Source organism: Gossypium arboreum, chromosome 8 (genome assembly GCF_025698485.1).
Source record: "Gossypium arboreum isolate Shixiya-1 chromosome 8, ASM2569848v2, whole genome shotgun sequence".
In the NCBI taxonomy this organism is placed as follows: Eukaryota; Viridiplantae; Streptophyta; class Magnoliopsida; order Malvales; family Malvaceae; genus Gossypium; species Gossypium arboreum.
The window spans coordinates 11,581,190-11,599,768 of record NC_069077.1 but is presented as its reverse complement, the minus strand read 5'-3'; the positions used below and the strand labels follow the sequence as shown (position 1 = coordinate 11,599,768).

General features: G+C 34.9%; 2 protein-coding genes across 2 annotated transcripts; both read right to left on the bottom strand.

The window, feature by feature from the left end:
- Window positions 1-13,857: 13,857 nt before the first annotated feature.
- On the bottom strand, window positions 13,858-15,138 carry LOC108468317 (uncharacterized). Its single transcript, XM_017769206.1, has 3 exons — window positions 14,698-15,138; window positions 14,430-14,585; window positions 13,858-14,316 (listed from the first exon to the last, which is right to left on the bottom strand). Exons 1-3 carry the CDS (start codon window positions 15,136-15,138, stop codon window positions 13,858-13,860), a joined length of 1,056 nt encoding a protein of 351 aa, XP_017624695.1.
- Window positions 15,139-16,967: 1,829 nt separating this feature from the next.
- LOC108469408 (21 kDa protein-like) lies at window positions 16,968-17,992 on the bottom strand. Its single transcript, XM_017770296.2, has one exon. It carries the CDS (start codon window positions 17,984-17,986, stop codon window positions 17,120-17,122), a length of 867 nt encoding a protein of 288 aa, XP_017625785.2. The 5' UTR covers window positions 17,987-17,992; the 3' UTR covers window positions 16,968-17,119.
- Between the last annotated feature and the right edge of the window lie 587 nt (window positions 17,993-18,579).

Below are 18,579 nucleotides of genomic sequence, written 5' to 3'. Positions count from 1 at the left end.
GCTCTATCTCTCTAACAAAGTGAAATTTGACCTTGAAGTGTTTTGTTCTCCCATGGAACACTGGAATTTTTGCAATTGCAATAGCAGATTGGTTGTCACAATTGATCTCTGTTGCTTCCCTTTGGTGTTGCTTCAAATCGGCCATTATTTTTCTTAGCTAAATGGCTTGGTTGACAGCTCCTGCAGTTGCCACATACTCTGCTTCAGCATTGATTCAGCAAAAACAGTTTGCTTCTTTGAACTCCAGCAAAAAATGGCTGAACCAAGGGTGAATAGATACCCTGAGGTACTATTCATATCATCTATCGATCCAGCCTAATCACTATCAGCATAGCTAATTAATTTCATGTTTTCAACTTTGCTAAACAGAATTCCATAGTTCTTAGTACCTTTGATGTACCTGAGCACTCTTTTGGCAGCTTGGAAGTGCTTTTCATTGCAGCAACGCATGAATCTTGAAAGCAAACATAATATCTAGTCTAGTGCTAGTTAAATTGAGCAAACATCCAACTAGACTTCTATAGGTTGATTCACTAACCTTCTCAAAATCGCCTTGGCTTGATAGTTTCTCTCCAATGGAAACTGGTGTACTTTTTTCTTTGCAATTCAACATGGAGAATTTGTTTAGAATTTTTAAGGCAAAAGCCTTCTGACTTAGGAAGATCCCTTGCTGATTTTGGGATACTTTCATGCCAAGGAAGTAAGACATTTTTCCCAAATCAAACATCTCAAACACTTGTTGCATTTTACAATTGAAGTCTTTCAGCATTGCTTGGTCTCCTCTTGTTACTAACAGATAATCAACATATAGAGACACTATCAGTTGAGTTTCACTACCTTGCTTTTTCACATACAAAGTAGGTTCACTGATGCTTCTTTCAAATCCAGGGCTAGCTAGATAGCCATCGATCCTGCTATACCAGGCTCTTGGAGCCTGTTTCAAGCCATACAAGGCTTTCTTCAGTTTGTACACCTTGTCTTCTTGACCAACAATTTTGGATCTTTCAGGCTACTCAACATATACCTCTTCTTCAAGGAGACCATTGAGAAAGGCTGACTTCACATCGAGCTGATGGATTTTCTATTGCAATTGTGCTGCAAAGGCAATTAGCAGCCTTATGGTGTTAAGTCTAGCCACTGGTGCAAAGGTTTCAAAGTAGTCAATGCCATACTTTTGGTTGAACCCTTTTACAACCATCCTTGCTTTTAGTTTGTTCAAGCTTCCGTCAGCATTGTGCTTGGCTCTAAACACCCACTTCACTCCAATGACTTTTCTGTTGAGTGGTTTTTCAACTAGCTGCCAGGTTTGATTCTTCTCAATCATACTGATTTCATCAACCATTACCTATTTCCAGCCTTGACGAGCTTTAGCTTCTTCAAAGCAACTTGGTTCAATAGTAGCCACATGAGCTCTTTTGATCAGCTTTAGTCTGATTTGTCAATAGTCTAGTGCCTCTGATCGGTTCATCATCAATGTCCATTTTAGGACCATTTTGATCAGCTTTAGTCTGATTTGTCACCAAAAATTCAGCAGTAGTTTTTGGTTTATTTTTATCCCAATTTTCACTTGACTTCTCATCGAATACAACATCTCTGCTCATAGAGACCTTGTTTGTTGAAGGATCACGTATCCTAAACCCTTCTTGATACTGTTGTAGCCCACCAGAATACCAGGTTGAGCTTTCTTAGCAAGCTTGTCTCTTTTTGTTGCTGGAATTAACATGAGCATAACATACACATCCAAAGACTCTTAGGTGAGCTAGTGATGGTTTGAACCTGAACCAAGCCTCAAATAGAGTTTTCTGAGCCAAAGCCTTGGTTGGGAGCCTGTTTTAGAGGTAAACTGCAGTTTTAACTGCTTTTGCTCAAAATTTCTTAGGCAAATTTCTTTCAAACATTAGACACTTGGCCATATCCATCAAGCTTCTATTCTTTCTTTCACTTACACCATTTTGTTGAGGTGTATAAGAGTTGGTAAGCTGGTGTTTGATGCCTGCTTCATCACAAAACGTATGTAACCCGGATGAAGTATACTCAGTCCCATTATCAGACCTCAATATCTTCAACTTGCAACCTATTTCAGTCTCTACTGCAGCTTTAAACTTCAAAAATACCGAAGCCACTTCTGATTTCTGTTTCAAAAAATAAATCCAGCAATATCTTGAGTAATCATCAATGAATAAGATGAAATACTTGCTACCATTCAAAGATTGGGTCTTTATTCGACCACATACATCAGTGTGTACAAGTTCCAGTCTTTCAGAAGCTCTCCACGCTTTGTTTGTAGGAAATGCTAGTCTAGCTTGTTTTCCTAGTTGACATACTTTGTAATGACCCAAATTTTTAAGTCATCAAAAAAGTAAATTTTCGGGTCTTTGATTCTGAAAATTAGATTCATAAATATTTATTAGAAATATTTACGAAGTTAAATGAGAGGTTAATTAGATTTTAGTTAAGTAAATTTAGTTTAATTAAGGTTAATTTAGTGAAAGGATTAAATTGAATAAAGTGTGAAGGTTTAATTCTAAACTATAAGAAAGCCAAGGGACTAAATTAGCAACTAGACCATAAGGTGACAAATGTGTGGTAAGTATAAATACATATGTGTTATTTTAATTGGTACAAATGTATGTATAAATATGTATTTACTTATTATATAAGTAAATAATAATATAAAGTAAATTATATTATATTATATAATTATAATATATTAATAAAATAAAGAATGAATAAAGAAAATAAAGAAATAAAACATAAAGAAAAAGAAAAAGAAAGGCACGAATAGCAAGGAAAGAAAGAAGGAAAAAGGGAAAGAAAAAGAAAAGGAAAATTTAGGGTTTGGAGATTTCAAGCTTGATTGGTAAGTCAATTTAATCCCTTTTCTTGTAATTTTGGTGTCTATAGAATCTTAGGAAGAAATACTATTTGAGTTATATTGAAATTTAGAAAATTATTGAATTTTTAGATGTTGATTAAGTTGAATAAATGGAAGAAATTAAGTGTATTTTGATGGAAATTTAAGTTAGAAGTGGTTAAAGGATTAAATTGTAGAGAGATATAAGTTTTGTTATAGTAGGGATTAAATTGTTTAAATTGTAGAATTGATGTTTTATATTGAATATTAAGATTTGAAACTTGTTTAAAGTAGGTATAAAATGAAAACTATAAGGTTATTTGAAGAAAAAGAATGGTTATGGTGGAAGAACCTAATTGGAAATATAGTAAAAGTTATACGGAAATTAAAGAGTATGTTATTAAATAACATATATTGATAATTTTAAATGTTAAATTTTATGTAGCCAACGTAGCACCGAAAACGTCATCGAAAAATGGAAAGGAGAAAGTGAACGAGGATATCGAATAAACTTGAGAATTTTGGTTTGTATTTCTATAAACTATGCTTAATGATTTAATACAATGTAATTTTTATTTTTTTTAATAGTTAGAATGTACAATGAATGATATGATGGAAACTGTTACTACTTCTGTATTGAAATGAAACAATTTGAAAACCCTATTAATAGTGCCGGGCTAGTCGGATACAATTGGCATGCCATAGGATTGGAAGTGTTTAGGGATATTCTGACTGTGTGTCGATGAGACACTATATGTGTCGATTACTGTGAATGTTCTGTATTCGTTCTGAAGAGGTACTTCATACCTGACTATGACTATTACTGTTACTGTTACCCTACGGTGTATTCCGGTTTCGCCCGATGAAACATTGTATATTATCTCCGGTGTGTGGGTTGGATTCGAGTATATATTTAGGTCCGAGTTATGTTAATAGGGGTAAATGAAAGTACTGAAGACTGTCTGATATTGATTATTTGACTGTGACTGTTATACAATTATTGAAAGATATTGAATGATATGAAATGTATATAAAGAATTGATTAATTACATTTAAGAGCTATAAGTTAAAGGTAAATGATGAAGCTCTTAAGATTATGAAAGTAAAAAGTTTAAGTTACAATGTCTATACATAGCTTATTATTGTTTTAAGTGTTAGTTTATAGAAATACCACTGAGTGTATACTCAGCATATGATTTGTTTTCCGTGCGCAGGATTAGGTACGAAAGAAAGTTAAAGACTCAGCATCCGAGCCAATCTTGGACTCCAAGTGGTGAATACTTTTCTTTTGGTAAAATGGCATGTACCTAGGTTGTTAAGGTGTTATTTTGTACATGATAGTGTATAAACATGAAAGTTGTTGAAGCATGGTATGAAAAATATGCATATTTTGGAAGTTAAACTTACATGAGTTTGACTAGTATGATAATGTTGTATAATTTTGATATGAATTGTGGTACATAATTCTTAAGAGGTATTGAAGTGAATGAATGAATATTCGCTAAGTTTGAAATGCATAATGAATGATATTTGATTTAAGAACTATTAGTAAATGTTTGGGCATGAATTAGATGTGTTTAGCTTGTGAAAATAACTTAAAAATGGTCAAAAATCATGTTTTCACATGGCAAAGTCACATAGGCGTGTGCTCAGGCTGTGTGGTTCTCTGTTTATGTCACACGGGTAGTTCCCACGGTTGTGTGTGCAAGTCAGACCTGCCCACGGCCTGGCCCCACGGCCACGGGAACCCCACAGGCTAACCATACGGGCATGTCCCAGGCCACACGGGTGTGTGCCCCTATCTTCAAGGTAAAATTTCCAATGTTGCCGATTTAATCCCGAATTACTTCTAAAACATGTATTGGGCCCCGTAGATCCATATTAGCGACTTTATTGTGTAATTTGAGAAGTTCCAATTTGAAATGTAAATTTATGACTCGGTTTTGTATAAATGCTAGTGTATAATCTGGTAATGCCTCGTAACCCTATTCTAGTGATGGTTTAAGGTTAGGGGTGTTATATTTAGTGGTATCGGAGCTACTCAAGTTTAGTCAATTCTAGGACTAAATAGAGTTTGGAATTGAGTCTAGAGGTACATGCCATTTCTATGTTAAACTTGAGTCGGGATTGGATGCTGATTTATATATACTGATAAATTAATTCTATTTTATAGTGTGTAAAAGATGTCTGACGAAAGTATCGAGGGTATTGATCAAGAAATATATAGTAGAGATGAACATATGATGTAAATGAATTTGAATCTGCTTCTAGAAGTCGAGGATCAGGCTGAAGTGGTCCAGTTGCTAGAGGAGGTATTAGAAGAACTAGTGAAAATGCTACCCAACAATCTGAAGTAAGAGCTCCGGCCTGAGCATGTGTTGTAAGAACTTGAGACGAGGGGGATACTCATGATGTAGTGACATGTATATTCTTATTACATTCAGAACCTGCATATGCTTTAATAGATCCAAGATTGCCACATTCCTATGTTAATACAAAACTAGTTGAGACAGGAAATTTAAAATTTGAACTGTCTAGAGTAACAATAGAAGTGTCTAGTCCATTAGGGCAAACTGTGTTAGTAAATTAGATATGTCGAAGATGTCCATTAATGAATTAAGAGAAAATCTTTTCTATTGATCTGTTGATTATGCCATTTGGCAGTTTTGATATTATATTGGGCATAGACCGGCTATCAAAACATAGAGTAATTTTGGACTGTTATAAAAAGAAATTCACTGTTCAGAATGAAAGTGGTGAGCAGATTGAAGTAAATGGTATTCAGACTAGTGGGACTGTTCGTGTTATTTCAGCAATTAAATCTAGTAAGCTTTTTTATCAAGGATGTGCTGCTTTCTTAGCATATGTTATTAACTCCGATTCAACTGAGAGTTAGTGCAGTAAAATTCGAACTGTATGTGAATTTCCTGTTGTGTTTCCTGGAGAATTTCTTGGATTACCTCCTGATCGGGAAGATGAATTTGTAATTGAAGTATACCTGGGTACAGATCTAGTGTCATTATCTCCATATCGAATGTCACCTACTGAGTTGAAGGAGCTGAAGGTATAACTACAAGACTTGTTGGACCGAGGGTTTATACGACCTAGTACGTCATCGTGGGGAGCTCCAGTGTTATTCATTAAAAAGAAAAATGGTTCGATGCGGTTATGTATTGATTACCAACAGTTGAACAAGGTGATTGTTCAGAATAAATACCCGTTACCTCGTATTGATGATTTATTTGATCAATTAAAAGAAGCATCTGTATTTTCAAAAATTGATTTGAGGTCGGGATACTATCAGTTGAAGGTAAAGGAGAGTGATGTATCGAAGACAGCATTCCATACACGGTATGGACATTATGAATTTTTGGTGATGTCATTTGGGTTAACAAATGCTCCAGCTACTTTTATGGATCTTATGAATCGAATTTTTAAGCCATACTTGGATCAATTCGTCGATGATATTTTAGTATATTCGAAGTCTGAAACTGAACATGAACAGCATCTTCGAATTGTTTTGCAAATATTACGAGAGAAGCAATTATATGGGAAATTGAGTAAGTGTGAGTTTTGGTTAACGGAGGTTGTATTCCTTGGTCATGTAGTATCAGCATATGGGATAAGTGTAGATCCAAAAAAGATTGAAGCCATACTTTAGTGGAAAGTTCCCAAAAATGTGTCAGAGATACGTAGTTTCCTTGGGTTGGCCAGATATTATCAAAGGTTTGTGAATGGATTTTCAAAAATAGCTTTACTGATGACAAAGTTACTGTAAAAGAATGTTCTGTTTGTTTAGAGTGAGCAGTGTCAGAAAAGTTTTGAAATGTTGAAACAAATGTTGACAAAGGCACCAGTATTGACTTTGCCATAGTCGGGAAAAGATTTCGTCATGTACAGTGATGCTTCTTTAAATGGCCTCGGGTGTGTATTGATGCAAAATGGAAAAGTAATTGTTTATGCTTCACGACAATTGAAACCGAATGAACGCAATTATCCGAAATATGATCTAGAATTAACAGCAGTGATATTTGCCTTGAAGATTTGGATGTATTACCTATACGGTGAAAAGTGTTATAATTACACTGACCATAAAAGTCTCAAGTATCTTTTGACATAGAAGGAATTGAATTTGAGACAGTGTCGGTGGATAGAACTTTTAAAAGATTATGATTGTGTTATTGGCTATCATCCGGGTAAAGCTAATGTGGTAGCTGACGCATTAAGTAGAAAAGCTGTAACTGAATTGAGAGCAATGTTTGCACGACTTAGTATTATTGATGATGGAAGTCTTTTAGCTGAATTGAGAGTAAAACCGGTAATGTTTGATCAAATCAGAACAGCACAGTTAGAAGATGAAAAGCTAATGAAGAAGAAAAAGATGGTGTAGAATGATATGATAGAAAATTTTAGCATTGATAAACACGATTGTTTGGGGTATCAGAATCGACTTTTTATTCCAACTACTTCAGATTTGAAAGAGTTAATACTTCGAGAAGCAAATGACAGTTCTTTTGCATTACATCCCGGAGGAACGAAGATGTACCGTGATTTAAGGGAACTGTATTGGTGGTCAGGTATGAAAAGAGATATAGTGGAATATGTGGCTAAATGTTTAACATGTCAGTGAGTTAAAGCTAAACATCATGTTCCGACTGGATTACTTCAGTCTATTAATATTCCTGAATGGAAATGGGACTGTATCACGATAGACTTTGTAATTGGATTACCACTATCAGCAAGTAAGAAAAATGCTATTTGGGTGATTGTTGATCGGCTCACAAAGTCAGCTCATTTTATAGCAGTCAGAATATATTGGCCACTTTAAAAGTTGGCAGAAACTTATATCTGGGAAATTGTAAGATTACATGGTATTCTTGTATCAATAATTTCTGACCGGGATCCATAGTTTACATCAAGTTTCTGGAAACAGTTGCATGAATCTCTCGATACTCGAATTTATTTTAGTACAGCTTTTCATCCACAGACTGATGGACAGTCAGAACAAGTCATTCAGATTTTAGAAGACATGTTCCGAGCTTGTATCATTGATTTTGAATCAGTTTGGGAACGTTATCTACCATTGGTTAAGTTTGTGTATAACAATACTTACCAATCAAGTATTCAAATGGCATCGTATGAAGCTTTATATGGTCAGAGATGTCGATCACCAATGTGTTGGACGGAATTGAATGAAAGAAAAGTGGTCGATCCAGAGTTAATCCAAGAAACAGAAAGTACTGTTAAAAAGATTCAAGAAAGATTGAAGGTAGCTTTTGACAGGCAGAAATCATACGCAGATCTGAAAAGACGGGACATTGAGTACTAAGTTGGAGACGAAGTATTTCTTAAAGTTTCTCCTTGGAATAGAATCTTGAGATTTGGTCAAAAAGGTAAATTGAGTTCGCAATACATTGGACCTTATGAGGTTATAGAAAGAATTGGATCAGTGGCATATCGTTTAGCTCTGCCTCCTGAATTACAAAAGATTCATGATGTTTTCCATGTTTCTATGTTAAGCAGATACCGATCAGATCCTTCTCATGTGATTCAAATTGAAGATATAGAGATTCGACCTAATTTGTCATATGAAAAAGAACCGATTAAGATATTAGCACGTGAAATAAAAGAATTACGTAATAAACGATTTCCCTTAGTAAAAGTGTTGTGGAAAAGTCACAATATTGAAGAAGCAACATGAGAACCAGAAGATACAATGAGATCACAGTACCCCCATCTCTTTTCAGGTAAATTTCGAGGACGAAATTTATTAAGGCGGGAGAAATGTAATGACCCAAATTTTTAGGTCATCAGAAAAGTGAATTTTCGGGTCTTCGATTCTGAAAATTAGATTCGTAAATATTTCTAATAAATATTTGCGAAGTTAAATGTGAGGTTAATTAGATTTTAGTTAAGTAAATTTAGTTTAATTAAGGTTAATTTAGTGAAAGGACTGAATTGAATAAAGTGTGAAGGTTTAATTATAAACTATAGCAAAGCCAAGGGACTAAATTAGCAACTAGACCATAAGGTGAAAAATGTGTGGTAAGCATAAATACATGTGTTATTTTAATTGGTACAAATGTATGTATAAATATGTATTTACTTATTATATAAGTAAATAATAATATAAAGTAAATTATATTATATTATATTATTATAATATATTAATAAAATAAATAATGAATAAATAAAATAAAGAAATAAAACATATAGAAAAAGAAAAAGAAAGGCACGAATAGCAGGGAAAGAAAGAAGGAAAAAGGGAAAGAAAAAGAAAAGGAAAATTTAGGGTTTGGAGATTTCAAGCTTGATTGGTAAGTCAGTTTAATCCCTTTTCTTGTAATTTTGGTGTCAATGGAATCTTAGGAAGAAATACTATTTGAGTTATGTTGAAATTTAGAAAGTTATTGAATTTTTAGATGTTGATTAAGTTAAATAAATGGAAGAAATTAAGTGTATTTTGATGGAAATTTAAGTTAGAAGTGGTTAAAGGATTAAATTGTAGAGAGAGATATAAGTTTTGTTATAGTAGGGATTAAATTGTTTAAATTGTAGAATTGATGTTTTATATTGAATATTAAGAGTTGAAACTTGTTTAAAGTAGGTATAAAATGAAAACTATAAGGTTATTTGAAGAAAAATAATGGTTATGGTGGAAGGACCTAATTAGAAATATAGTAAAAGTTATACGGAAATTAAAGAGTATGTTATTAAATAACATATATTGATAATTTTAAATGTTAAATTTTATGTAGCCAACGTAGCACCGGAAACGTCATCAAAAAATGGAAAGGAGAAAGTGAAGGAGGATATCGAATAAACCCGAGAATTTCGATTTGTATTTCTATAAACTATGCTTAATGATTTAATACAATGTAATTGTTATTTTTTTTAATAGTTAGAATGTATAATTAATGATATGATGGAAATTTTTAGTACTTCTGTATTGAAATGAAAAGATTTGAATACCCTATTAATAATGTCGGGCTAGTCAGATACAATTAGCATGCCATAGGATTAGAAGTGTTTAGGGATATTCCGACTGTGTGTCGATGAGACACTATATGTGTTGACTACTGTGACTATTCTGGATTCGTTCCGAAGAGGTACATCGTACGACTATATTTATTCTTATTCTTATTCTTTGTTACCCTACTGATGTATTCCGGCCGGTGATGAAAGGCTGTATATTATCTCCGGTGTGTGGATTGGATCCGCGTATCCGTTTAGGTTCGAGTTATGTTAATAGGGGTAAATGAAAGTACTGAAGACTTTTTGATATTGATTATGTGACTGTGACTGTTATACAATTATTGAAAGATATTGAATGATATGAAATGTATATAAAGAATTGATTAATTACATTTAAGAGCTATAAGTTAAAGGTAAGTGATGAAGCTATTAAGATTATGAAAGAAAAAAGTTTATGTTACAATGTATATACATAGCTTATTATTGTTTTAAGTGTTAGTTATAGAAATACCACTGAGTGTATACTCAACGTACGGTTTGTTTTCTGTGTGCAGGATTAGGTACGAAAGAAAGTTAAAGACTCAGCATCCAAGCTAAACTCGAACTCAAAGTGGTGAATACTTTTCTTTTGGTAAATTGGCATGTACCTAGGTTGTTAAGGTGTTATTTTGTACATGATAGTGTATAAACATGAAAGCTGTTGAAGCATGGTATGAAAAATATGCATATTTTGGAAGTTAAACTTACATGAGTTTGACTAGTATGATAATGTTGTATAATTTTGATATGAATTGTGGTACATAATTCTTAAGAGGTATTGAAGTGAATGAATGAATATTCGCTAAGTTTGAATGGCATAATGAATGATATTTGATTTAAGAACTATTAGTACATGTTTGGGCATGAATTAGATGTGTTTAGCTTGTGAAAATAACTTAAAAATGGTCAAAAATCATGTTTTCACACGGCCAAGTCTCATGGGCGTATGCTTAGGCCGTATGGCTCTCTGTTTATGTCACATGGGCTATTCCCATGTCTGTGTGTGCAAGTCAGATCTACCCACGGTCTGGCCACACGGGCATGTTCCAGGCCACACGGGCGTGTGGCCTTATCTTAAAGGTAAAATTTCCAAAGTTGCCAGTTTAATCCCGAATTACTTCTTCACAAGCTTATGTTGTCGTGAAGTTTGGGGTTCCCATGGTTTGGGGTTAGGGGGTGTTACATACTTCACAAGCTTCTTCTTTTTCAACTGAGTTAGTGAAGTTTTCAACCAAATCTTCTTTGGTTAGCTGAGTCATTGAGTTGTAGTTGACGTGACCAAGTCTTTTGTGCCACAGCTTGGATTCATCCTGAGCAGCTGTGTAATGCCCCAAAAATCCCGAAACCCAAAAATCCTGAAATCCCGAACTTTCTTTGTTTTCGGTTTTGATAAAAATTATGTTTTATGTTCCTAGCCATGTGATAATTATAGTAGGTCTTAATTAAGGTTTGAGTTCGAACCTAGGAATAAATGAAATTATAGTTCAATTATTAAAAGAATCAGGGTTGGCAAGTAGGTGGGATTTTAAATAAAAGTAGGGGAAAAATAGCATCAAAAAGCCTTGTGGAAAAGTGGCTAAGTGACGCCACTTAGAGTGCAAGGAGGTGGCGTTAGTAGCTAGCAAGGAGGTCCAAGGTTCGAACCCTAGTTTTGTGTTTTAGAAGTTTAATTTTGGCCTTCTAGAAGGATGGAAGTGGTGTGAAGACGGACTCTAAGGGGGTGTTCAGAAGAGAAAATTAAGGAAAGGATCAAGGGGTTATCAGGGAGAAAAACGAGGAGATGAGAAGGGAGAAGTGGTGGAGCCAAATTGGGAATTGGGCATGGAAAATTCAGCTATAAGGGCTCTAAATAGGGGTCGAATGCAGGGTTGTCAGGCTACTGCTTAAATTCTTCTTCACCTTATTGCCAGAAACCTCTTTCTCCAAAAGCCGAAAACCCTTTTCTTTTCAAGATCCAAAAAGCCAAAAACCTTTTTGTTTTTCTTTCTTTTCTTCCTGCCGATTTCTATTCTTCTCTACACAATTTTCTTTGTTTCACTTAGCCGATTTCTACTTCTACTCTTCTTCTTTAATCTGTACCAAATAAACCTTATTCACCATACTAAGTTTGAAAAATCGAAAAGCTAAATCTCCCAAGGGCTGAATACTCTTTGACCGAATCTAGTGGAATTAGTATCGGATCTCTGATCTTAGCTCTCTTCCGAATTGCTCTTTAGGTGTTTACGGTTTTGATCTAGAAGTTGATCGTGGTTAGTGATTTAAGAAAGGGCTGATCGCGCAAGGTAAGGTTAATGTGAGGTTTCGGTTTTAGTAAGGATATGTATTAAGCATGCGATTAATGGAAAGGTGATATCATTTGTAGGTTTGGACTAAGGGAATCGCAGCACGCTTGCTTACCAGGTGTGAACATACACTGCACACACATTATGTATCGGCAAAAGCTGAAATACCGAAATGCCGAAATGCCGAAAAGTCGAAAGTTTGGCTACGATAGTCTTACGAGTGCGTGAAAACTCTTAAGGGGGAGATCGATAGGTTGCCTGAAGCCCACGAACGATTCCGTGGACTTAGGTTGTGATTTGGCCATATGGGCCAGAATGGGCTAAATGGGCCCGATGGGCTGTTGGGCCCATAGTAGGCAAAAACTGAATGTTGACGCTATGTGATAGGAACTTGTATGTAAGCATGATTATGAATGTGACTGGGCCTAACGGGCCATATAAATGAGATTTGGGCCTAATGGGCCATATTCAGGTGATTTGGGCCTAATGGGCCTTATGAATATGATTGGGCTTAATGGGCCAGATACAAGTATGTAAAATTGTTTGGGCTTTGTAAGGGGTTTTGGGCCTAGTATATGATATCCACATAAGACTTAATTAATATATTGTGATCGTGGACAAGTCAAAGGGTTAAGGTGTGTCAACGGGTATATGCATGTCTAGGATTGGATCTAGGGAGAGCTTGGTACTTAAGCGGTCTTAATGACTCACCTCCTCTTCTCTGGAATCCTACCTGGTGCATAGTGTTCGTTCATCTTAACTCACGGGACTTGTTAACGGGCCAAGGTAAGTGAAAACTGTAATTATGGAAAAATTACCGAAATGCCCCTAAGGGCAAAAATGACCAAAATACCCCTAGGTGTAGAATGTAAGTTTTATGGATGTGACATGCATACATATGATATTCTGCTTAGGTTGCATATGGGTGGGAATTATGGAACGGAGGAAGTATATGAGGATCGCATGATTGCTTGACAATCGTGGATTTACCGATAGCTTTTAAAGCCCAATATGTAAATGAAGGTAGTTCTGCAACCAGGCTACCATGGTGTGTGGGCTGGGTGGGTTGATATTCATATCCCCACATGTTGTGACGGGGGGTGGAGCTGGTGTGTAGCGGATGGATAATTTGGATGGGATTCCATTAGATGATTGATAAATAATGTTTTTTTTTTTGAATGCTTGTTTTTGCCGAGGGTTGTACACACTGAGTTTGCGAAAACTCACCCCCTATTTTATTTTATTTTTAGGTGATGCTCAGTAGAAGGTTTGATGTTTGGAGGGACTCTGGGTGGCCGGCTAGCAAGATAATTCAGACTTGTTTTTTTTAAGCATTTAAGTTTTTTATTTCTTTTTAAGTATGTTTCAGACCAGATTGTAATAAGGTTTTCATTGTGTTATTATTACTTAAATTATTATTATTATTTTCATTGTAATTATGAGAAGTTGAACATGGATTTCTTAAATTATAGTATGTTTTCTACGTTTCCGCAACTAGGTTTTTTTTTTCCAAATGTTTTAAACAAGGCTTCGTAACTGCAAGGTTTCTTTTTAAGTTAATTAGGGTTTCTTTTATTTTAAGAAGGGTTTTCAATGAAAACACGGTTTTCGCTAAAACACTTCAATGTGACACACTAGATTCGATCATAGCATCTGGGCCGGGTTTGGGGTGTTACAAGCTGTGTAGACACTATCTGCGCCCTTGTTCTAGTCCATCACAAAGCTCTTGTCAGCCATGGTCACTGTCATGAGCTTGGATCCATTTGGATCACTAATTAGGCACTTCTTGCCTTTGAACACCACAGAGTAGCCCTTTTCTAGCGACTGAGCTATACTAAGCAGGATTTTATCTATTTCAAGCACTAAAACTACATTTGAAACAAGTTTAGTAACTGTAGGAGTGTCAATCAACACATCTCCTTTGCCTTCTGCCTTGATGTAGTGTCCATTTCCAACCTTCACCCTTGTTTTGAAGCTTTTGTCTATTGACTTGAAGATAGCAGCATTAGGGGTCATGTGGTTTGTACAGCCACTGTCAATTAGCCACCCTTTTGTGGCTTTTCTTTTGGCAGCTGAGCAAGAAACTGTAAAGACTTGCTCTTCTTTGTCACTGCCTTCTTCTGCTATTCGAGCTTCAGCTATTAGCTTTTGAGGTTGATTTGGCCTCTATTTGCCTTTGTTTTTGCAAACTTTGTCTGTATGGCCCAACTTTTTACAGATTTTACACTGCACATCAGGCATAAACCAACATACTTCACCCGGATGACTTAGCCTTTTACAGTGTGGGCAATTTGGATATTTTCTTGCACCATCTGTTTTAGGCTTATCTTTTCAGGTTTTCTTTCCCTTGTAGGCAAAGGAGTTTGTGGCTGGTCTGGTTTTGGCTTGGAAGGCACCTTCTTAATGCTCCTCCAGTCTACTTGCTTTCCTTTTCTCTTAAGCATAAAGAGCATTGATCAGCTCTGTCAATGAAATGTTGGTCAGGTCCCTCGAGTCTTCAAGAGATGAGATCTTTGTCTCATACCTTTCAGGTAAGGTTGAGATCACCTTCTCCACAAATCTTACTTCACTAAATTGTTCTCCAAGTAGCCTTATGCTGTTTACTACAACCATGATTCTGTCTGAGTATTGCTTCACTGTTTCTTCCTCTTTCATCTTCAAGTTTTCAAAGTCCCTTCTTAAATTCAGTAGTTGTTGCTGCCTTGTTCGTTCAGTCCCTTGGAACTTCTCCTTTAACTTATCCCAGGCCTGCTTTGGTGACTCACAAGCCATGATTCTTGTGAAAATCACATCAGACACACTGTTCTGAATACATGACATGGCTTTGTACCTTTTGGTTCTTTCATTTGAATGTTGTCTGATCTGAGCCACTGTTGGATTGGCTCTTAGAGGTGCTGGTTTAGCTTCTGAGTTGATAATCTCCCATATGTGGTAGCCTTCTCTATTGAACACTGGTGGTGGCGCTGGTGAGAATCCTGATGAAGACATGGTTTTAAGGATTGAAATATGACAGGTCCACTAAGAATTTGGCTCAGATACCAATTGTTGGGTTTTTGAACAATTTATCCGGAGGAAGTATGAAGCTTAGTGTAAAACTTGAGCAACAACATAATTAATCTGGACAAAGAATGAAGGAAGATTGAGCTTCAAAAGGCTCGATATTTGCAGGATAAACAAACAGAATTTTACTTGGTGAAAGAAAGCAAAAATTGAGAGAGTATTTTTCTTGAATGATTTCTGTTGAAATTCATTGATTAAAAAAGATGGCATAATGCCAATACATATACCAATCATAAGCTGGTCAGCTTTAACATATTTACTATTTTTAGACTTCATTGTAACTTGCACCGCTTGACATTGCAACTTGCAAATCACAACTTGCACAATTAGGTAAGCTGATCTATCAATCTTATCAGCACCAAATGCATTAAATACACTACCTACTTAGTTCTAATTTAACTAAGTTACAAAATATTACTTAAAGTAACAAAATGAAACTGAAATTGAACAGTAGCATCAACTTCAGTAGTTGCATATACTTTATGTGCTGTAAGTGCGGCTTGATCTGCTTCTTCATACTTCATCTGCATAACTTATGTTGCATGGTCTACTCATTGGTTGCTTTATCTGCTGCATCCATGCCAACTTCAACAACTTCCCACTGAAAATTGCTCAATGCCCAATCCCAAATCCTTTTAAGTTATTATCAAACACAAAGGATTAGAATAGCTCACAAATGATAGGTAGCTTTGTCGAACCCTTTTCCTTTGTTCATTAGACAACAATATTGCATCAAGGTCACCCGTTAATAGCCACGGGTGGGATATGGTTGATGTCACAACATTCAATTCTGCAAATAATATTTTTCGTTTCACCTTCCGTGGGGTCCCATACACCGTAGTAAGAAAAAAAACTGATCTTTACCTATTGCTGAAACCTTTATATGAATTAACTGAGAATGGTTCCAGACTATTTCTATACTAATCGAGGGTTTCCATGATACCCATAGACCATCTGAGAACCTTATCACCTAAACCTGATGAGAGAATTGTAATCTCACCTTTTCAATGACTTTATCTGCCTTTTGTCCACTTATTCTCGTTTCCAATAAAATAACGATGTCTGCCTTACATTCTCTGATGTATTCCTTCAAAATATGAAAGCGTATATGTTTTTTTTCACATTTACAGTTCCAAAATAAAAATTCTAGAATCCATAAATAAACAAAATGAAATAAACCTATATATGTGACATGCCACGTGTTGCTGCCTACTTGCTTCATCAATCATGTCATCATTTTAATAGTAAAAATTAATAGAAGTTTTAAAGGAAAAAACATGTATACTCTTCGATCTAACCTATAAGACTAATTTATCCTCTCTTTTTTTTTTGTAAAGATAGCAAAATACAATTCAACTCTTAACACAAAAATCTCTATAATACTTTTGCCCCTTGTTATGATAAGATAGGATGGATTCACTTTGTTTAAATTTTCACTTTATTTAGACTTTTCTTTTCATCATCAACCACCAATCTTGCTAATGCTTTGACGCGAGACCTTCTTAGAATTATTAAAAAGATGAGTATTTGGTAAATTATTAGTATTTTTTTTATTTCACATGTATTTTTTTTAAATATATATATTTTATTTTTTTATTATATTTTTATAAAATATTTGTCAACTCTTTAATCCTGTTTGTAACGTCTAAAAACTCCACTAATAAACTACGTTAAAAATTACAAAAATGTTTAATCTAAAATAGAAAAATTAGAAAAGTAGACATAAAAATATAAAAAATATATGAACTCTAAAAATATACGAAATAGTTAAACATTTTTAAGCCAAAAATTAGAGGAAAAAAAATGTCAACAACTTCTTCATCCGATAATCATCATCATAGTTTCATCATCATGGCTTTTGACCACAAAAGTTTTCATTAAAGGAAAGTGACCCTTAACTAATTAAGACTTATGGGTGGGCAGCATAGTGATTGACAAAAGTCAAGGCAATACTTATCAGATGTGCAACTTCCACGATTTGTCTCCTCACGGTAGTTTTGAGATTCCCGTTGACGTACTTTCCAGAGAAGCCGTCCATGCAAGTGTCCTCATCAGTCAAAGCAGCGCTCACCCATGTTTGTATATCACTCATTCGAAGCTCAAAGCTTTTACCTCCACCAGAACCCATTTCATCACAAGCCCTTTTCAGCTCATCCACTGAGTCCTTTAACTCTTCCACGCAATCACGGATAGCAGCAATCTCTTTAGGCGTTAGGCCGTGGCTTTTGGAGAGTTTTGCGATGACCGTTGAAGCAGAACGCGTGGTGTTAAGCGAGACAGAAAGCGCAGTCCAGGCCAACAATTTGGGGCTAGCTTGGATTTCGGATGCATAGCCTGAGAATGTGGTCATACACAGGCCAGGGTCCGTAGTTGTACCGCATGAGGTCCTGATGAACTCGGTCTCGATGTTCATTTGAGTTCCAAGGAGCTTCCTAATTGCTAAACTCGAGTTTAGCAGAGTTGCCAAGTGAATGAGGATAAGAAGAGCTGTCATTGATATTAAGAAGTATGAGCTTCCAATTTCCTCAAATTCTCTGCAGAAGCTAGCTTGGTTGTTTTTGGTGACTCCATGGACGAGAAGGATCTCTAACTTTATAAACACCAACGACGACAGTGGATCTAGAAGATGGAGCTCAATTATTAGATTATCAAGTACTTGATCGATGTTCATTGTTTTTTTAATGTATATTTGTATTATTAAATAGTTAGTTTCAAGATCTGCCATATGTAACTTAAATAAGCATGATTTCAGTTTTCCCGAAATTCGACAGATCATTTTTGTTAAAACTATTATTATACGAAATTAATTAATAATTTTGTCAGTGTTTCGGGTTTTTTAGTGATATTTATCGGCCTACGTTTCAATTAGTGATCTCGGGAGATGATCAAATTAAGCTAAAACAAAAATTTATGATTATTTAATTAATTGCATTTCTCTTTTAATTTAATAAAAATTATAATATAATTTTTAATTAATTACGTTTTTTAGTTTAATTTCATTAACATTTATGATAAAAATATATTCTAACGGTTCTGAAATTAACATAATAAAAATTTAATTTTTAACGTTTATATATCGCATCAATTTTATCATGATTCAAAAGAAATTGACCCTCAACAATCACAATTATTTTAATTTGATCCTTACTCTTAAAATATTTTAATTTTTTTGGGGAGGATTTACTTATACCGATGTAAAACTAAAATAGTTTTGCACCCTTCCGTAATTTTTATAAGATTAATATTGTAACAATCTAATCATTGAATTTATTAAAAATTTGCACTTGTCGTGCATGTAGAATTATGAATAGATTTGGTATCTCTATCATATAAATCTAAAATATTTTCCATATTAATATATATTTAACG

Bases quoted from the DNA above. Each gene is read 5' to 3' on its own strand.
- LOC108468317 (XM_017769206.1), bottom strand. From the start codon at position 15,138: ATGTCTTCATCAGGATTCTCACCAGCGCCACCACCAGTGTTCAATAGA. The intron at 14,586-14,697 runs GTGATCTCAACC...TTTATGCTTAAG, and splicing joins AAGTAAGATTTGTGGAGAAG to AGAAAAGGAAAGCAAGTAGA. The intron at 14,317-14,429 runs GTAAAAGGCTAA...AAAGGCAAATAG, and splicing joins ATATCCAAATTGCCCACACT to AGGCCAAATCAACCTCAAAA.
- LOC108469408 (XM_017770296.2), bottom strand. From the start codon at position 17,986: ATGATCTGTCGAATTTCGGGAAAACTGAAATCATGCTTATTTAAGTTA.